The sequence below is a fragment of the Amphiprion ocellaris genome, chromosome 19 (assembly GCF_022539595.1).
Source record: "Amphiprion ocellaris isolate individual 3 ecotype Okinawa chromosome 19, ASM2253959v1, whole genome shotgun sequence".
Lineage (NCBI taxonomy): Eukaryota > Metazoa > Chordata > Actinopteri > Pomacentridae > Amphiprion > Amphiprion ocellaris.
In genome coordinates, this window is record NC_072784.1 from 29464852 (window position 1) to 29485938 (window position 21087).

Below are 21087 nucleotides of genomic sequence, written 5' to 3' on the forward strand. Positions count from 1 at the left end.
CTCAACACGTTTTATTATGACAAGTTTCAAAAATAAGGAATGAAATAATGATAGAAATAATATCTCTTCTGTATTAGAAAAATAAATTTAAAAAATACCTCTGCTATATTCCAACTTGAACAAAAATACAATGCAATACAATACAATACAATACAATACAATAACTTTATTAATCCCCGAAGAGAAATTCAATTGTCTGGTCTCATCTGTTTACTTTAGAATTAAATAGTCAAATCGCTGATGGTAAGAGATATTTTCTAAATCTTTCTGTCCTGCAGTGCAGGGATAGGTGTCGTCCACCACTGATGTTTAGTTGTTCACTGAGGCAGATATGAAGTGGATGATCCATGTTTGTCAGAATGGCCTCCATCTGTCTAAATGTCCGTCTCTCCACCTCATCCTCCAGTGAGTTCCGTCTGATTCCAACCACAGAACCAGCTTTTTTAATCAGTTTGTTCAGACACCTTGCATCCTTGTTTTTTATACTGCCTCCCCAGCAGACTGCAGCATAAAACAGAACACTTGCCACCACAGACTGATAAAACATCTGCAGCATCTTACTGCAGATGTCTAATGATCAAAGTCTTCTGAGGCTAAAAAGTCGGCTCTGGCCCTTTTTGTAGATGAAGTCTACGTTTTTAGACCAGTCTAACTTATTATCATGGTAGACACCTAAATATTTATACGATGTCACCACCTCGATGTCCACGCCACAAGTGTTCACTGGCTGAAAAGGGGATCTGCGGAAATCTATGATCATTTCCTTTGTCTTGGAGGCCTTGAGTAGCAGGCGGTGTTTCTGACTCCAGTCACTGAAGGCATTTATCAGATCCCTGTATTCAGCTTCATGTCCATTTCTGATACATGCCATGATAGCAGTGTCATCAGAGTATTTCTGGATGTGGCAGGACTCAGTGCTGTATTTGAAGTGGAGCCTGGACTGTTCCTTGTGGAGCCCCAGTACTGCTCATTAATGTCCCAGAAACACAGTTCCCCAGCCTGACAAACTGTGGCCTTCCTGTCAGGTAATCTGTGATCCAAGAAACACAGGAAGGATCCACTCCCATCTCTGTGAGCTTGTCTTTAAGTATGGTGGGTTGGATGGAGTTTAATGCATTTGAAAAATCAAAGAACATGATTCTCACATAAACTCCAGGTTCCTCCAGATGAGACAGGGCACGGTGAAGCATGAAGAGGATAGCATCATCCACTCTCATGTGTTCTTTGCATAAATAGCTCTCACAAACTTACAAAAAACTAACAACCAATATTTGTTAGTTTTAGTTCAATTTAGTATCGCACTGAAAAGCAATGAAAACAGGACATGTCCTAAGAAAACAGGACGTTTGGTCACCCTAATCTCCTCTTCGTCTATTTCAGGTGTCAGTTTTGTTTTTGCTCGAGCCGAGTCAAACTATTCACGACACAAGAATAAACAACAAACACTTTACGGCAGCAAACATGGCGTCTCACTTCAGCGGTGTGCTGCAGTTGACGGATCTGGATGACTTTATCACCCCCTCTCAGGTCGGTTAATGAAACTGTAGTAACTTCAGATTAACAGATGGTTAATAGTTAACGCCAATGAGTCGCTTTATGTATAAAAACAGCCAAAGCTAATGACGGAAAACGTTTAAAGGCAGCTAGCATGTTTTGTAGCCGCTCTTATCGGGGCTGTTTTTACAGTTTGAGAGTGAACAGATCAAAAATAAGCATAACACTGGACTTCTTGTCAAAAATCATCACATTGCGATGTTTAATAATTAGCTACTAGTCTTAAAGTGTTAAATATGTCAGCTTTAATACTTGAAAAGTGTGCTGCGCAGTTAGCTTGCTGCTATTGACAGGAATGATGTAATCACGATGAAATAGCAGTTTTTGGTCAAGACAGCTTGTGCTGAGCACTAGTAATGTTTTTGTTTGTTTGTTTTGTATTTTATTCAATTAATTCTTTGCAATCCTTATTTGTATTTTACGAATTTGCTCATTTCTTCCTCTTTCCTCAATTGCCTCTAGTCATTTTTCTCAGGTGTGGTTCTGTTTTAAATTGCCTTTTTTGTATTTTGCTTACATATGTAGTCTCTCTGTTTTGCAGGAATGTGTCAAACCTGTCAAAGTAGAGAAGAAACAAGGTAAATCTGTGGCCAAAATACAGATAGAAGATGATGGCAGTTATGTCCAAGTCAGCCAGGTGAGTTGTAATCCAGTGCTGAATTGTTAAAGTTGAACTGGTGCGCTGACATTCATGTTAAATTAATCCGCTCTGTGTTTGTAGGATGGTGGGAAGCAGAAGCTGGAGAAAGCGAAGATCACACTAAATGACTGTTTGGCCTGCAGCGGTTGCATCACCTCAGCTGAGAGCGTCCTCATCACGCAGCAGAGCCACGAGGAGCTCTTTAAAGTGCTGCGGAACAACAAGGTAGAAAAACTTGTGAAAACCTGTGTGTTACTGGTTATAATTGAGTTTTGCAGCTATTGTAACATGTGTCGTCGTATTCACCTGTGCATAATTTGGGCTCCCTACAGGCCAATGAGGCAGAACAAAAGATTGTGGTGGTTTCAGTGTCGCCACAGTCCAGAGCTTCTCTCGCAGCACAGTATGACCTCAGCAGCAGTGAGGCAGGCAGGAGGCTCACTGCTTTCTTCAAAGGACTCGGTAGGTGCAAATGTGACATACAACAATGATACGGGTTGATTTAGGCACACGGTCACCTTCAAAGGTTACTCCTGTTATTGTTGCTGCAGGGGTTCATCATGTGTTCGACACTGGCTTTAGTCGGACCTTCAGTCTGCTAGAGAGTCAGAGGGAGTTTGTGGAACGTTTCCAGAGGAAGGAACAGGACAGCAAGTCCCTGCCGATGCTAACATCTGCCTGTCCAGGTATCCCACCAGAAACTGCTATAAGTACAAAGTGAAATATATAAAGTCAGAATGTCCTGACTGTCCTCATTTCTGTTCCTTCATTTGCTGTCCAGCATTTTACAATAATGTACAGTATAAGAAAGGAAAATTGTATTGACCATTCAGTAAAGTATTAATTATTGTTTGTACATTTCAATCCCTTAATGTGGAATTCCATCTTGTAATTATCATTATTGGAATCGTCAGTATGGATGTAATTGTGTTCAGGGAGGAACCTTATAGATAGATAGATAGATAGATAGATAGATGCTTTATTAATCCAGAGGGAAATTCAAGATCCTGAGGGAAATTCGTGTAACTCACATATTTAGTGAAAGACAAAAGATAATGACTATCTCTTCAGTTTAGTAATACTTGGGTGTCTTGAGTTTTCTGTGTTCAAAGACCATCAATGACCCAGATTAACCACTGCGTGTGTGTGTGTGTGTGTGTGTGTGTGTGTGTGTGTGTGTGTGTGTGTGTGTGTGTGTGTGTGTGTGTGTGTGTGTGTGTGTGTGTGTGTGTGTGTGTGTGTGTGTGTGTGTGTGTGTGTGTGTGTGTGTGTGTGTGTGTGTGTTTTGTTCAGGTTGGATCTGTTATGCAGAGAAGACACATGGGGACTATATTCTTCCGTATATTAGTCACACTCGCTCTCCTCAGCAGATGATGGGTTCTCTGGTTAAAGACTATTTTGCTCGACAGCAGGTACGTTTGTGCTGATGTTTGACTGCGGTTAATGTACACTACCCGAGCAATTCCATGTTTTCCATGAAAACTCCCACTTTTATTCATGTGCTAACATAACTGCACAAGGGTTTTCTAATCATCAATGATCCTTTCAACACCATTAGCTAACACGTGTAGCATTAGAACACAGGAGTGATGGTTGCTGGAAATGTTCCTCTGTACCTCTATGGAGATATTCCATTAAAAATCAGCCGTTTCCAGCTACAATAGTCATTTACCACATTAACAATGTCTGCACTGGATTTATCATTCATTTAATGCTATCTTCATTGAAAAAAAAACTGCTTTCCCTTCAAAAATAAGGGCATTTCTCAGTGACCCCAAACTTTTGAACGGTTGTGTATACAGGTGTGTAGTTACTAAAAAAGAGAGACTGATGAGTTGCCATTGAGTTGGGGTTTGTGTGTATTTTCAGGGGCTGAGTCCGCAGCAGATCTACCACGTAGCAGTCATGCCTTGCTTTGACAAGAAACTTGAGGCTTCGCGGTCAGACTTCTACATGGGCGAAGCAGAAACCCGAGAAGTGGACTGTGTCATCACTTCTGGTACATTGACTACTCTTACAACACCCTTTGTGCATATGTATAAGCAGTATCCTCCCTTACAATCTGTCCTGTCTGTTACAGGAGAGGTTCAGAGAATGCTAGAGGAAGAAAACATGTCTCTTAATGATTTGGAGCCTGCAGCCCCAGACACACTGTAAGTTAATTTTGCCTTCTTGTTGGGTCAATTCTTCACCTAAAATAATAGAAAAAATTCAATTAAACTCACACGCCATATATTCTTCTTCTCTCAGATTCAGCAGTGTGTGTGGGGAGGACTTCGTGAGGCATTCTGGGAGTGGCTCTGGCGGTTACCTCCATCATGTCTTTACATATGCAGCCAAGCAGCTGTTTGGTGAGGAGGTGAAGGAGCTCACATACAAGACCCTCAAGTGAGTAGGTCTGATCAGATCTAGAGGCCAGAACTGTCTCTCTCTCTCCATTGTCCTATATAGTAAAGCCTAAAAAGGCCAAAAAATAACTTAAAAAAAAAAAAAAAAATATATATATATATATATATATATATATATATATATATATATATATATATATATATATATATATATATATATATATATATATATATGTATATATATTATTTGCAGTTGTTCAGTTATCTTTTCCTACTTTACATCCTCTGCTACAGGAACAAAGACTTCCAGGAGGTGAGACTAGAGAAAGACGGTGTTGTCGTGCTGTGCTTCGCTTCAACGTACGGCTTCCGCAACATTCAGAACCTGGTGCAGAAACTGAAGAGGGGAAAGTCGCCGTACCACTTTGTGGAAGTTATGGCCTGTCCATCAGGTAAAGATGTTGAAATTGTTCCTTCATGTGAGCCACTTTTGACCCGCTGGAACGGAAGCCTGACACTCTTATCTCCTGTTAATACTCAGGTTGTCTAAATGGTGGCGGGCAGGTGAAGCCTTCAGCTGGTCAGAACCCAAAGGAGCTTCTCCAGAAAGTCGAGGAACTCTACAAGGCGGAACACTCTCAGCTGCCGGAAGATGACGCTGGTGTAGCTGAGTTGTACCAGTCGTGGCTCCACAGCGTGGGAGAGGAAAGAGCCAAAGAGCTGCTGCACACACAATACCACACTGTGGAAAAGATGACCAACGGGCTCACTATGAAGTGGTGATGAAAGCTCCTCTTCACATCACTGAAGATTTTTATTTTGAGCATTTTTCTTCAAGCAGACACTGACTACTGAGCCGTCCAAATTCACGTGACCGTCTTCATGTCCCTTCAGAGGCGAGGTATACGTGGATAAAGTTGAATATAAAAGGTCTGATACATGCCAATATCCCTTTAAACCACTTTTCTCCTCATCTGAAAGCTGCCTGCCTGGATATAGTGACACACCAGGTTATGGAAAAAAGACAGAGCAAAGCCAAATGTTGTGTCTGAGCTGATAATTTGCTCTTTCACTGCTGTCTGTCATTTCAAATGCATAGATTTAATTCATGTTTATGTGGCACCTGTTACACTTTCAAATATGAGCTGAACTAATACAAAGCTAAAAACGTAATCATTCCTTGTTGAATTTAATGATTATTCATGCATATATTTTGAAAAATAAACAGATTATTTAATGATAGTTTATTCAATTCTTGTGCAAACATGACGAATATGTGCAGAATTCAGACTGATATGTTTTATTAGATAATCTGGAGTGCAGTTAAAGGCTCTTGTACAATGTGGCTGTAAACTTTGGAGTGAGAAGCAGCAATTTACATTCACAGTAATGTACACTGTGTGTTTTTTTCTACCTTTGTGGTACAGTTAACATATTGGATACCAGTCTGAGAATACAAGGTGCAGTTTAAACGAGAAACTCACTTTTACATGTGCAATAATAAGAAAAAAGAACAACCAGTAGATATGTACGTAGACAGAAATGAGTCAAAAGGTTAAATAAGAGAACACTACTAAGGTTACAAGACAGAAATAAACATCTATAAACAAAATTAGACAGTATAATACAAATAAATCATACAGAAATTTTCCCAAAACTAATCGTTTAAAGCAATAAATACATATAATCCCATCAGTTTTACTGGAAGTAAGTATCAGGAGACTTTACCTGGTGCAGTTAGTTTGTGCATAAGAGACCTGGAGGCCAGTCTTTATATTAATTTAGGAATATTTAATAGAACCGGCCTTTTTGTGCAGACATGGTTTCATAACAACTATAACTCAACCAACCTGGCATCCAGCAGTTTAAACGGGTCAAAGTTATGAGTTAAAGCAACAAACGCCTCCGTCTACAGTCTTGTGTCTTGCTGCATTCAGTTATTTACCTCCTGCTCCTCCTTGGTTTGTCCTAATTTCAGAAACAGGACCTCAGGGTCGGAGCAGCCCCCACTCCAGAGCCAGCATGGCATGAGGAGGAAGCCTCTCCTTGGGCTTCTTAAATTTGTCCTTCTCCTTCCGAAGGACCCTCAGCACCTCTATAGGGTCGGTCTTTCCTGTGAACTTCTGCACACCTTCCTCCCTGGAGTAAAGAAATGCAGAGACAAAGGTCAACAAGCGAGAAAAACACGAGATTATGGCAGGAAATGTGTTGGGATTTTAAAAAGTAGTCATTTATCTTGACATGCAACCAACTTGTCAAGTATAATAATTACATTTTCTATGGTACTGGTACACAACATGATTCATTATTAGGAAAGTGACTGTGTCTACACATACAAAATACACTATATTTGCGCTATTACAGTCAGATTTGGACGGTAACACAGCTTTGTTTGCCTCTGTATGGAAATAAAATTATCTTTTTTTTAACCCTCCTGTTGTCCTCATTTACAGGCAACAAAAAATACTGTTTCCTTGTCTGAAAAAAAATTCAAAAATCCAGCAAAAAATTCCCCAAATTTCTGAAAATTTGCAAAACCTTCAGGAAGAAAATTCCAATAATTCCTTAAAAGTTTCATTTAAAAAAAAAAAAAAAAAACAAATTTGGCAAGAAAATTCTTGTAAATATTTTTTAAAAATTTGTAAAAATCTTCCAAAAAAATCCTAAAAATACCTAAAGTGATCACATATATATATCAGTAAAACTTTTAAATATTTTCTTTAAGAACATTCACAAAAAAAATCAACCAAAATGCAGCAAAATTCGCATGCAGAAAAAAACTAAACGGACCTAACAGGGAGATGCAGAAACATTAGAAGTGGCAAAATCAGTCATTTAAAAAAGATTTTAAAAAGAGCTTTCTGTTTCGAAAACAGGAAACAAAGATCATTAACTTGAAATTACAGAATAAATTCTTAGAGATATTAAGGCTGCACTTCACTGACCCATTCTCACATGTTCCATCATATTGTATATCTATAAATGTTTAAACTCACGAGAGGCGAAGAAAAGGATTGTATTCAAACTCCTCCATTAGGGTTGATGGCACTGTGGGTTTGTCATCATCATCTCTTGCCTGCAGACACAACAAAGACTGTAAACAACCTGGAGAAAAGTATTGTATGTATTTAAAGCCTAATATGAATAAGAATATTCAATTAGCTGTCAGCAAATTTCATGAAAAGACCAAAATCAACAATGAATTTACCCTACTATTTAGGAAAAACTTGAAATTAGATTATGTTCAATTAAAAACACAACAGATCAAATTATTAGACTTTAATATCGCCACAGTGGTGTGTTTTGGCTTTAACACTAAAAATACACCTGGTAAACCCAGAACTTACTTCTATTTCAGTCATTACTAGTAAAAAACACTTTGCACAATGCAAACTAATGTGCTGTTAAGATTTTAGTCTTTTCTTGACGATAACAAAACCTGAGAAAATACACTGCCCATCCAAAAAAAAAAAAAATCACCACTTGGATTTAACTAATCAAATAGGTAAGATCCTTCCATTGGATAATTACTGCAGTGATGAATACGTTTCAGCTGCAACAACTTATTTAACTCTAGCTGATGCAGTGAGTAGCTTCTCATTTCTTAAACAACCATGTTGGAAGACATTTCCTGTGGTCATGGAAAGGATGTTAATCTCTCAGAAGAGTCAAATTATTGGCCTGCATCAAGCAAAGAAAACAACTAAGGAGATTTCTGAAACTACTAAAATCAGGTTAAGAACCATCCAACACATTATTAAAACCTGAAGGATAGTGGAGAACCATCATCTGTGGTCAGAACAAACTCTTAGATGATGGTAGGAAATCAACAGTAGAACTCACAGCTATGTTTAATAGTGAAAGTAAGAACATTTCCACATCACAATGTGAAGGAACTCAAAGGATTGGGACTAAACAGCTGTAGCTCTAAGAAAACCACTGATCAGTGAGGATGATCAGAAAAAAAGGCTTCAGTTTGCTAGGAAACCTAAAAATTGGACTCTGGAGCAATGGAAGAAGGTCATGTGGTCTGATGAGTCCAGATTTACCCTGTTCCAGAGTGATGGGGGCATCAGGGTAAGAAGAGAGGCAGATGAAGTGATGCCCTCATCATGGCTAGTTTCTACCAGCCTGTGGGGGTTAGAGTTATGATCTGGGGTTGGTCAGGTTCAGCAACGTTATGTTCCCAAAGAATGAGGTCAGCTGATACCTGAAGATACTGAATGACCAGGTCTTTCCATCAGTGGAGTTTTTCTTCCCTGATGTTCATGGACATGTTCCAAGATGATGATACCAGGATTCATGGGGTCACATTGAGAATGAGTGGATCAGGGAGCATGAGATGGATTGTCCTCCACAGAGTCCAGACCTCAGCCCCACTGAGAATCTTTGGGATGTTCTAGAGAACACTTTGTCCGACTCTCCCATCATCAATACAAGATCTTGGTGGAAAGCTAATGCAACTCTGGACAGAAATAAATGCTGTGACATTGCAGAAGCTTATTGAAACGATGCCACAGTGAATGTGTGTCGTTCTCAGAGCTAAAGGTGTTCCAATGAAATATTAAAGTGTGACTTTTTTTTTTTTTTGGACGGACAGTATACCATAAATAAGCTCTATTTTTGATGTAGTTTCCGATATTTTGGCTCACCCTGGCCCAGCTCAGCATCTCTTTAACCTTTTCATTCTCCGGCTCCACCAGCATGGCAAACTTCAGGTTCTTTATGGTGTACTCGTGTCCACAGAACACCTTCTGCAGATGAACAAAGCCTCGTTTAAAGCGACGATTAGATCACATGGCAGCTTCGGAGTCTTGGTCACTGTGGGCTTTGTGCCATTCTTAAAGCCCACTTCAATCCCTTCATTGTGGCTGTGACTCGGGCTCATCTGAGGTCATGCTGTTAACCCTGTGAGGCCTGCACACGGTCACGGTAAACATCCCACTCACCGTGTCTTGAGGTAAGGATCCGAGCACCTGGGTCAGGTTGTGGTACATCTGTTCTGCTGTTCCCTCCAGGAACCGTCCACATCCACCGATAAACAATGTGTCCCCTGAGAACCAATAAAGAACAACGGAGGCGTCACAGAAAGCAGCAGGAACAATCAATAATCTGCAAGTCAACACGGTTTCATATCTCTAGCCACTCAAAATGAACTTAATTAGAACATTTAGACTGTTGTGCATTGATGCCACGTGATATTTTTGCAGTGTTCTGTGCAGGTATGAGCTGTATGGAGCTGGATTTTTAACTGGTTCACCGGTTCTTTACAGACAAAGACCTGTGAACACAGCGGGGGCGTCAGTGCACTCATCCTCCCAAACAAAGTAGCACATGTGACCAGAGGTATGGCAGGGAGTAAACAGGCACCTCACATTGATGGAGCTAAACTGCAAAAGGAGAGAAGACAATATCAAAAAAAGACAGAAGAAGAACAAGCAACAGCTGAAGACATTTCGTTCCCGTTACTCTGCCGGCACCTTCAGCTCCTGAGAGTTTGTCACTTTATCCGTCAGACCTCCGATCCGATCGTCTCCCCCGAACACCTTCAGACCGGGAACCTCCTTCAGCAGCGCCTCGTTGCCCCGAGCATGGTCCCTAGTAAGGAAAATATTTCACGTTTTAGTGATTTCTTTACATTTTACTGACACACGTTGCATCTCTTCTTACCAGTGATGGTGTGTTGTGAGAACAGCAGTCAGAGTCAAACCTTCTCTCTTCACTATTTCCAACAGCTGTCAGAAACACAAAGAGGTTCAGCAAACGGATTAATCTTCAATTTTTCAACCAAAAATGACAAACATGTCTTGGTTCAGAGCTGCAACAATTAAATCAATCATTAATCACCAGTTATTTGGCTAATTTATTCAGTTTGAGTATTTTTCTCATAATAAAAAGTCAAAATTCTTTGATTACAGCTTCTTAAATTTGAATATTTTCTGGGTTTTTTTTACTCCTTCGTGACCATGAATTTATTATCTTTGGAACTGTGTACAAAACAAGACATTTGAGGAAGTCATCTTGGACTTCAGGAAACTATAATTGACATTTTTCAACATTTTCTGACACTAAATACCAACAAACTGGTTGGTTGAGAAAATATTGAAATTAATGGAAATAATCATTAGTCACAGCTCTAAACTATGAAGATATCTTTGTCCTATGTGGTCAGAACTTGCTATTTCATGACTTTATTTTGATTTTAGAAAATCGCAATGGATTTTTTTAAATTTTAACATTTAACTGACTAAAATCACAATAATTTCAGAAAATAAGGCACAAATTAAAGACAAAGATGCTTTTTTGATTGTCAGTGTCATTAAAGAATGTGCTCTGAGTTTTTTTTTTTTTTTTTTTTTGCAGTTTGTTTGTTCATTTTTAAATCGAGTTTAAGTGACTTTTTGTGAATTTTTTTCCTTTAATCTCACCAGAACAATCCTCTTTTTTAAACCACTGCTGCACGGTGGTTTTATTTTACAGCATTAATTTTTAATTTGCATCACAATTCTGATTCTCACCCGGTGTGGAACAGCAGGATCCACAGCTATGGCCTGTTTGCTCTGCTCCTCTATCACCAGGTACATGTAGTTGTCTTCCAGGATGGAGATCACCTTTACCTTCATGGCACCCACACGCGCATGCGCACCACACCTGAGGAAGAGGTTTAATTAGTCATTACTGCATGTATCGATAATAATCAACCTGTCATCTGCATCATTTATTTCCTCACTGCTGGTATCATGTCAAGCGTCAACAGTTAGCAAAATAAAAGCAACTGTTTTAGCTGTAAACTACCGCAGCGTCGCGGAGCCGAATTCTTTCTGCGGCTTTAACGTCAATACAAAATCGAAGCAGATCGATAAAAATGCAGTTGTACCTCACTGAAGCTGTGTCCGTTTATTCCTGGCCGACTGCGATTCCCTCAAAAATTATTATTCCACATTTCTGCACCCAGAGCAGGAAGTTATCGCGACATCATCGAAGCAAAGTGTCAACACCGAGGCATTTTAATCGAGCCGGAAACATTCAACTCTGTAGATTTGTAGTTTTTTAGCCATAAACGTTGAGCGTATGGTTTGGTCTATATGGCTTTACTGAATATGAATAATATGTTCTTGATGAATGGATTAAATGTCAAAATTATATATAATTAATTATATATAACATATATATTAAACAATATTGTAAGGTTTTACCTTTGATATTTAATCAGCTAAATTTAACCCTAACCTAAACCATATTCTACAGTATTATTAATTACATATATCTTATAATAATCATTCATTCTTTTGAACATTAAGTGTCACATTCATATCATTTATATTCAGTAAAGTCACATGGACCAAACCATATTTTTAATTATATTGCAGGGTCCTAACCTTAATATTTAAACTTTTTTAGGTAAATTTGTAACTCCAATCTTACACTTTGGCTCCACAGCTGTTGTTGAAGAAATATAAATAACAGTAACGACTAGACTTGAATATTGAACTTTGGGTGTCCTGCTTTTGAACCATAAATCAATGTACTGTGATTATTATGATTATTACTAATAAAAGTTGATTGTTTTAATCTCTGTTAGATTCCACTCTGAATACAACACTTGGTTACAAAAACTATTCAAAATTCAGTATTTTGGAAATTATTATGAAGATTTTAATTTATAAATTACTTAAATGGGACACTAGTTATTATTAGTAGGTTAAGCACAATTTCGAGATGATTTGCATGTATATTTCTATTTTTTGCTGTGCTTTTTAAACAATAAAAACAATAAATAATAATACATTTCATTTGGTGACACCTTTCTGAGCGTTTAGAATGCCTTAAAAAACATCAGGTTTAATTGGACGGTAATAAAGCATCAAAAAACAGATTGAATATGACATTAATGGACAACAAGTTAAAATGGATCCTGTCTACATCTTAATACTCGAGTAATAATCCAATAACGTGAAATATGATGAAATTACACTCAGCGGTCTCACTTTTTCAAGTTTAAACACAGACTTTTGCTTCCAACAAATGTGTTTTATTGCTTTTTTGCAGAGAACTTCATGCGATTATTCTTCGTAAGATTGTGCTTTACACAGAAAAGAGCCTTCAGGATATCAGGACATTGAATTATGACACAACATTAAGCTGAAAACGCTGCGCTCACTGAATGCTTTTATATAAAATTTGAAATAAAAAGGAGTAAATATGAAAATAAACAGCATGAGGAGACATTCGAGGTCAGAATAAAACATTGATACACTTTTTAACAGACCAAGACATGAGCACCTATTGCTAAAATCAGCTCACAGAGGTGCTGCATACAAATTTAAACATTTCTTACTCGGTTGGCTCCCTGTTTCGTTTCAGATTTAAACGCTGAATGAAACTGGTTTGTACGTCGATATATTACAACATAAAACTAAATAGACTCTAAAACTCTCTTAAGACATTTACTGATTAACAAACTATCATTTTAAAGCATTCAATCAATGGCAATATATTCCTTAAAACTCTCACATAAGCACCGGTCAAACAAACCAGATACAAGTAAAAGAATAACAGACAAGTTTATGGCCATTTTAGGGCGGAAGCTAGTAGTAAAAATGATGAACTTTCACTCAAAATGAATGCAGTAGATCTATTTCAAATGGCTTGGATGATGATTAAATTCTTTAGTATGTAATAGTCAGGACTTCACTCCTTGGGCACCCGGAAGCCGTCTTTTTCTTTCCGGAGGTTTCTCATGGTTTCGATGGGGTCCGTCTGCTTCACGTGTTCCTGGACGGACGTCTCTCTAAATGAAATATTAAATAAAACACATAACAGAAAGTCAGGCAGTAGTTTAACTGGATTTACACCACCGTTCAAAAGTTTGGGGTCACACATACAATTTCTGCTTTTCTTTCAAAAATAAGGACATTTCTAAGTAACCCCAAACTTTAGAACGGTGGTGTACATGAATTAAAGTTGCTCTACATTAGTTAAAGTTGCTCAATATTAAAGTTGCTCTACATTAGTTAAAGTTGCTGAATATTAAAGTTGCTCTAAAGTGAGTTAAAGTTGCTCAAAAATTAGTCAAAGTTACTCTATATTACTTAAAGTTGCTCTAAATGAGTAAAAGTTGCTCCATATTAGTTAAGGTTGCTTTATATTAGCTAAAGTTGCTCCATATTAAAGTTGCTCTATATTAGTTAAAGCTGCTCTAAATGAGCAAAAGTTGCTCTATATTGTTTAAAGTTGCTCTAAAATGAGTTAAAGCTGCTCAAAAATTAGTCAAAGTTGCTCTATATTAGTTAAAGTTTCTCCATATTAAAGTTCCTCTATATTAGTTAAAGTTGTCTAAAATGAGTTAAAGTTGACCTACACTACTGTTCGAAAGTTTGGGGTCACCAAGAAAATTTCATGTTTTCCATGAAAAATCTCAATTTTATGCATTTCAAAAATAAGGACATTTCTCAGTGACCTAAACTTTTGAACAGTAGTGTAACTGATGTTTAATCAGGTTGCACTTACTTCACTCTCATAAAGGGGTTAAATGTAAATTCATCGGCCAAAGTGGACGGAATAGTCGGTTCTCCGTTGCTGCACTTCTCCTGCAAAGACAGAAATTCACAGGATGGATAGTTGTTTTCATTTAAAACGGTTTAATGGTTGATCATGTGTTAATTAATTACCTTCGCCCAGGCTAGCTTCTTCTGAATGACCTCATTGTCTGGTTCCACATGACGGGCGAATTTCAGGTTGCTGACGGTGTACTCATGACCGCAGTAAACCCGCTGAAACACAAACAGTGAATCAGTCATGCAGCTTTGACACATTTTCACAGAATGGGACCTTTTCAAAACAACAAAATTAAGAATATTTAACACTAACTGATGGGGACGTGTTGATTTTCTTTCATCTTATAATCTGTAAAGAACAAGATTTAAATTCTCATCTTCAATTACTTTCAATAGGAAACATTCTGTTAATTGTTTTTTTTTTTTTGTTTTTTAATTTTGACTTGAAATAATTTATTTAAACCAACGTAGAGAAATAAAATGCATATTTACCGTTTCGGGAGGCAGGCGTCCGAGAATCTCTATCAAGGCTTTGTACATCTGCTCTGCTGTACCCTCGAAGAATTTACCACAACCAGCCACAAACAGAGTGTCTCCTGCAAGGTACAAAAATCCCTCAGGGCTTTAATTTCTCATAGGACAGAGTGACTCATTCTGTCATGTGTGTTTGTCTTAGACAAGATTAGCCTTTATTAATCCCACAGTGGAGAAATTTACAGTTACAGCAGTAAAGACAGTGCAAACATTAAGGAAACTAAGCACTAAAAAAAACAAGAAAAGCACTCAGAGAGTGCGGTACTCCTACAAGGCTGTTCATTGTCACAAATGCAGCATTTGTTTATTAGTTATTGATGATCAGAAATCACAGCAACACAGAATGCGTCCATTTAATATAGATGCACTCACAAACTAAATGACCTTGCACTGAGCACAGGTGTGTGTTATGCATGTGTACGTTATGTACGGATACTGAATTGATGGGACCCAGAAACACCTCCACAATTTAATCAATTCAATCAACTCAAAAACGGACCAACAGATTTGGATGAAATTTTCAGGGAAGGTCAGAAATGACAAAAGGACCAAGTGATTAGATTCTGGCAGTGATGCAGCTTATAGTCTGGATCCACTGATTTGATAAAGATTTCTGTATCATTGCCAGATAGCAGCACAGCGTCACTGTAACCATGACAACAAGTGAACACTACATCAGCTGCCTGCTGATGATCACATGATTGTGATCCTACTACAAATCCACCACTGTGGACTTATCAGGATTTATCCATTGAAAATGATCCAAGGAACAACTGATTAAACTGTGGGGGTGTTTCTGAGTCCCATCAATTCCTGCCATCCGCTACATATTTAGGTCACGTGATTCAGTATCTGTACATAATGTACACATGCAGAACACACACCTGTGCTCAGTGCAAGTTCATTTTGTTTGTGGGTACATCTATATTAAATGGACACATTCTATGTTGCCGTGGTTTCTGCCACAAATTTTTTCAAGATTTCAGTGGTTTGAAATGATACAACTGAGTACTGGCAGAGCACTGCACTGTCTGAGTGCTTTTCTTGTTCCGTATTTATGTGTGCAGTTAATCTGCTCTAAGTGGTTAATGTGATAATAAATACCTGTAAAAACAGCTGGTGGCTCAGTGCTGTTTTCTTTGGTCACATAGTAGCAGATGTGACCGGTAGTGTGACACGGTGTAAGCAGGCATTTCACATTCAGCGATCCAACCTGAGAGAAAAAACAAAGAAACCAGTGAGCAACCATCTGTTATTTGAGGCTTGTATTTAGATTGCAGAACAGGCAGTTTACTGATCTCACTTTGAATGTGTTGGAGTGAGAAACTTTCTTTGTAATGGCATCGACTCGGTCGTCTCCTCCGTAGACCCTCAGTCCCGGCATGAGCTTCACCATCTTCTCATTACCACTGGCATGATCCCTAAGACAGAGTGATCAGAGTAAGTTTACTGCATTTAGTGTCAGGAGAGGAGCAGTTTCATGCTGGTGTAAAACGTTTCTTAGCATGTTGTACTAGTATGAATGTATGTAGTAAATTTATGAACATGCAGCGTACCAGTGGTGATGGGTGGTCAGAATAGTTGTGAGTTTTACGCCATGTTTTCTGACGGCTTCTACAACCTGTTGAAAGCAGAAACAGATCAAAGAAAAACATCAATAATGAGGTAGTCATTTAAGTTATTTTTCAAACAAGCAAAGTGGGTGCAGCTTATCATTTTAGAGGATCTGTTTTTTTCATTGTTTATTTTACATTGATAACATTCCTTTAGATCAGGGGTTTCAAACATGCAGCTCATTTGTGTCATTTGTGTAATTTTTTTGTCTTGTTTTTGTAGTTCATCCATTTTTTTGTCGCTTTGTAACTTTTTTGTCTAATTTTTGTCTATTTTTTTGTGACTTTTTTGTTTTGTTACATGTCGATTGTCTCTTTTTTGGTCATTTTGTTTCTCACTTTTGTAACATTTTGTCTTGTTTTCGTTTGCTTTTTTGCCTGACTTTTGTCGTTTTCATTAGAATGTAAAATACTACATCATTCAGTTACAGATATCTGTGACTGAATGTTTTGTTCCTTTATAGACACTCTGTGATCTGGAAGTTGTAATGTGTAAATGATAAACTGAGGCATGATATTGTTGAAATTGAATTAATTTCAGTTTGTTCATAATGTTTTGTAAAAAGATAGCTCATTAAATGTGAACATTTTCAGAATGAACTTTTTTGCACCGAGACAAAGGAAAAATTTGGACTTGTGTTTATTTATACGTTATTATGCTGTGATTTTACTGGTCCGGATCACTGGAGATCAAACTGGGCTGAATGTGGAACCTGAACTAAGATGAGTTTGACACTCCTGCTTTAGATGAACCTTTTAATACACAAGCTACGCAAACCTCTTTTAATGCACAACATGGATCAGAAATGAATCAATTTCCTGTTAATTAATGCATGCCTGAGTATGTTTTTGCTCAATTTTTTGACATCACTATATTTCATTCTACAATTCAACAATTTCATTTATCAGACGCTTTTATCCAAAGCGGCGTACATCTGAGAGTAGATAAGACACCAGCAAGGATCTAGTCAGGAGGAAACAACCTACATAAGAGCCATAAAACAAGTTAAAGTGTGATAATAGGACTTTGATGTCTACAGGCAGTGCAGAAGCAATAGGATGTTTTTTTTTGTAAAGGTGTTCAGTGAAGAGCTGTTTTTTAGTTTTTTCTTAAAGACTGAGAGGAACTCTGCAGATGGATCAGAGTTCGGTAACTCGTTCCACCACCAGGGAACCACAGAGGAGAAAAGTCCAGCTATGGACCGGCCCTGTTGTGGTGGTTGGATCAGGAACCTTTAGTTGGAGGGAGGGAGTGTAGACCTGGATGACAGAGTTCAGGTAGGAGGGAGATGTTTTCATTGTGGTTTTGAATGCAAATGTGTCAGAGTTGTGAATTTTATGAAGTGATCTGAACGGCGGGGTGACATGAGCTGTTTCTGGCTGGTTGAAATTCAGACAAGTTGCTGCATTCTGGATCATCTGCAGAGGTTTGACTGTGCATGAGTGGAGGCCTCCAGTAAGGAGCTGCATCATTTAATATTCCAAGTGTTCTTTAACAATTTTGTTTTTTTGTTACAAATCATTGTTTTCATTGGTCTTTTCTTATTTCTTTTACAAAAATAAGTGTTTGTACTAATGCAAAATGTTTACACAATTCAAAATTCATGTCAAAATTATCTATAATAACATAATAATCTTGGGAAAATAATTATTCTGATGTGGATTTGCTTGTAATATGTATATTTCTTACTTAGGCACACATACACATAATGTTGATACCTAATAACACTGACACTAAACTGTAGTGTACCTTATCAGTGTAACTGAAATAAATATGACTGAATAAAAGAAAATAAAACTGATTAAATAACATCATGTACTACATTTTACAAATTGTCATAATAATATTAGTAATATTAAAGCTCTTGGACACCTTTCAGTCACAACATTAAGAGAACATAAATCAAACTGATCTCATAAATAAACATTAAATTATGTCCTGAACTTAAGATTAGACTAAATATAATGTAATGCAAGTATATAATAACATAAGATGCAGTAATGCAACAGTATTAACAGCAATACAAGCATACACAACTGAAAACACTACTTATAGTTAGAAATCCCATTTATTGCAGCCTTACGTTGACAAACTTTAGTACAGACATATTATTAGCAAAATGCATTTAAAATATTCAGCAAGAGAGTAAGAATGTTGGTTATTGTGTATAATATTACTGTTGGATTATTGTCTAATATATGTTAATTGTAAGCAGCATTTTACTGCTACAGTCAGTCTAGATGGAGTTAATAATCACTCTTTTGTTATTTGTTTGACCTTTACAGTAGAATAAAACAGATGCACAGACCTTGATTGGCTCCACGGGGTCAACTATAGCTGCCTCTCTGGAGTCCACATCGATCAGCAGGTACATGTAGTTGTCAGTGAGAGCTGGGAGAAGTTCCACCCTCATGTTTGCTTGTTCCACCAGATAAGATTTCCTCACCGCGGTGTGAAGCAGAGCGGCTGCCTGGGCCTTGACTTCTCCTGGAGCTTCACGAGAAGAAACACACAGTTCACCGAGTCTTAGTTTCACTTCTCTAAAATACAGCAATTTTAAGACAGGAACCCTGCTGATAAAATATACTTTATGCCCCAAAGACGAGAAAACCTAACAGATACAATAAACAAACCTTTAAGCTAGAACGACATAAAAGTAAACAACGTTAGCTTACATGCTACGTATAAAAATGACGGGTTTTTTTTAGCCAAGCTCCCAAAGCGAGAATCTAAAATGACAGTCAGGGAGCAGATTATGTAAGAGGGCTCGTGTTTTTTTCCCAGACAGGCCACCTGTGTTCACCTGGCTGCTCTCATCTCCACCTGACTAAACATAAACACAGCAGCTCTCCTCTAAACATTCACCCAGCAGGCTAACAGGCTCGACGCGTCCATGCTAGAGGAGAAAACCGAGCCGACGTACCGTATTTTAGGGCAGCAGCAGCTCCTATTAGAGTGCAGGCACTCCCTACCAGTGACTTCAATAACATACCAGTGCCTTTAGTCTTATCACATAAGGATGAACGGGAAAAGTTTGCTTTTGGTTCAGTTCCGCCTCCGCCTCCATTTCAACTTTACCCCGCCAGGCAGCACCAATCAAACCCGGGAGAGTCGATCGACAATAATCACATATATTTTAGAACTATAAACACAGCGATGTGGAAGGAGATTCGTAAGCTGATTGATGTTACTGTGCAGTCTTGATAAATGAACTAAATACGCTGAATGACTAGTTTTGGGTTGGTTTTTGTGTTAGCGCATGTCCCTTCAGGCTTGCCGTAGGTTAATGATCAGTTTGAGGAGCGGTCACCGGTGTCGGTCAAAGTTGATTGTAACGAGTACCGACAGCGCCAAACCGCACACACGTCTGCACGATGACAGCGCGGAACATTTCTCAGTTTTGGGAGTGGGGCCGGAAGATAATCTGCGTGGGGAGGAACTACGCGGACCACGCGAAGGAGCTGAAAAACGCGATTCCCACCGAGCCCGTCCTGTTCCTGAAGCCCCCGTCTGCGTACGTCAGAGAGGGCTCCCCCATCCTGGTGCCCCCCTACACCGGCAACCTGCACCACGAGGTGGAGCTGGGGGTGGTGATCGGCAAGGGGGGCACCGCCATCCCCCAGGCCGCCGCCATGGAGCACGTCGCCGGCTACGCGCTGTGCTTGGACATGACCGCCCGGGACATCCAGGACGAGTGTAAGTCCAGAGGTCTGCCCTGGACCCTGGCCAAAGCCTTCAACACCTCCTGCCCCGTCAGCGACTTCATCCCCAAGGAGCGCATCCCGGACCCGGCCAACGTCCAGCTGTGGCTGAAGGTGAACGAGCAGCTGCGGCAGAGCGGCTCCACCTCCCAGATGATCTTCTCCATCCCGTACCTCATCAGCTACATCAGCGACTTCATCACCCTGGAGGAGGGAGACCTCATCCTCACCGGGACCCCCAAGGGAGTGTCGGCGGTGCAGGAGCACGACGAGCTGCAGGCGGGGATCCAGGACGTGGTGACCATGAGCTTCAGAGTGGACAGACAGGATTAGAAGAGACTCAGAGTGGAAATAAACATCAGGCTGAGAGACGTGGAGGAGGTGGAGGATCAGCAGGTGGCGGTGCTGCTTCATCAACACCTGAGTTCTGGTGGAGAAGTTTGACCTCAGCATCATCAGTGAATCTGTTTTACTCAATCATGAACTCAAACCAGGACAGGAATGTCACTATCATGAATAAAATGTTGTAAACACACTTTACAACGAGGGTCCAGCGTTAACCGTAGATGAGTAATTTATCAGATAATTAACTATTTTCATGATTAATTGATTTTATAAGTCATTTTTTAAAGGAATTCTCTGGTTACAGCTGCTCATTTGTGAGGATTTTGCTGTTTTTTTGTCTGGATTATGTGAGAATAAAATGAATGTTGTTGTAAACAAAGATGTCATTTTTGTTTGTTTAAGAAATATGACATTTTTAACAGTTTTCTGATACACAAATCAAGATTACTCGAAAGTTTTATTTTTGAAAAATTTCTAATTAGAATTAAAGTTTGATGCATTAAAAGTACTTTTTAAATACAAAATAGCAGCTCATGTCAGTTTTATGTTAAGTATCAGTACTAAGTTATTATTAATGCATTGATTACTTCACATCTTCTATGCTGTAGTTTTTTAAAATTTAATTTAATAAAACACATTTAATTACTTGAATTAAATTTTTGTAATTGTACTTACAAAAAAGTTTTGGGAAATTCTATTTTTTTAATTGTTTTCTGATCTAGAAAACACGATTACTCGAGATAATAATCAGCAGAAACCAATTTATTATTAAAATTAAATTTAGATGTATTTAA

General features: G+C 38.5%; 4 protein-coding genes across 6 annotated transcripts; 2 read left to right on the top strand and 2 right to left on the bottom strand.

The window, feature by feature from the left end:
- The first annotated feature begins 1375 nt into the window (after nucleotides 1-1375).
- narfl (nuclear prelamin A recognition factor-like) lies at nucleotides 1376-6971 on the top strand. 2 transcript variants are annotated; one of them, XR_002746977.3, is made up of 12 exons: nucleotides 1376-1527; nucleotides 2096-2191; nucleotides 2276-2419; nucleotides 2527-2656; nucleotides 2746-2880; nucleotides 3488-3606; nucleotides 4064-4193; nucleotides 4275-4347; nucleotides 4445-4582; nucleotides 4837-4994; nucleotides 5084-5443; nucleotides 6521-6971. XR_002746977.3 is itself a non-coding variant. In XM_023283601.3 (11 exons), exons 1-11 carry the CDS (start codon nucleotides 1462-1464, stop codon nucleotides 5323-5325), a joined length of 1431 nt encoding a protein of 476 aa, XP_023139369.1. In that variant the 5' UTR covers nucleotides 1376-1461; the 3' UTR covers nucleotides 5326-6971. The 2 variants fall into 2 exon arrangements, 1 of the variants encoding a protein (XP_023139369.1); XM_023283601.3 differs by having other exon boundaries at nucleotides 5084-6971.
- On the bottom strand, nucleotides 5820-11541 carry LOC111578207 (hydroxyacylglutathione hydrolase-like protein). Of its 2 annotated transcripts, XM_023284858.3 has the most exons (9): nucleotides 11420-11541; nucleotides 11061-11193; nucleotides 10213-10277; nucleotides 10023-10140; nucleotides 9824-9932; nucleotides 9492-9595; nucleotides 9195-9296; nucleotides 7539-7618; nucleotides 5820-6681 (listed from the first exon to the last, which is right to left on the bottom strand). In XM_023284858.3, exons 2-9 carry the CDS (start codon nucleotides 11163-11165, stop codon nucleotides 6531-6533), a joined length of 834 nt encoding a protein of 277 aa, XP_023140626.1. In that variant the 5' UTR covers nucleotides 11166-11193; nucleotides 11420-11541; the 3' UTR covers nucleotides 5820-6530. The 2 variants fall into 2 exon arrangements, with proteins under 2 accessions (XP_023140626.1, XP_035810799.1); XM_035954906.2 differs by lacking the exon at nucleotides 9195-9296.
- A 1011-nt stretch (nucleotides 11542-12552) lies between these two features.
- On the bottom strand, nucleotides 12553-19328 carry LOC111578204 (hydroxyacylglutathione hydrolase, mitochondrial). Its single transcript, XM_023284854.3, has 9 exons — nucleotides 19171-19328; nucleotides 18556-18740; nucleotides 16190-16254; nucleotides 15937-16054; nucleotides 15738-15846; nucleotides 14592-14695; nucleotides 14214-14315; nucleotides 14053-14132; nucleotides 12553-13333 (listed from the first exon to the last, which is right to left on the bottom strand). Exons 1-9 carry the CDS (start codon nucleotides 19235-19237, stop codon nucleotides 13234-13236), a joined length of 930 nt encoding a protein of 309 aa, XP_023140622.1. The 5' UTR covers nucleotides 19238-19328; the 3' UTR covers nucleotides 12553-13233.
- A 193-nt stretch (nucleotides 19329-19521) lies between these two features.
- On the top strand, nucleotides 19522-20672 carry fahd1 (fumarylacetoacetate hydrolase domain containing 1). Its single transcript, XM_023284856.3, has one exon. The coding sequence runs from the start codon at nucleotides 19622-19624 to the stop codon at nucleotides 20279-20281; it is 660 nt and encodes a 219-aa protein (XP_023140624.1). The 5' UTR covers nucleotides 19522-19621; the 3' UTR covers nucleotides 20282-20672.
- The last annotated feature ends 415 nt before the right edge of the window (nucleotides 20673-21087 follow it).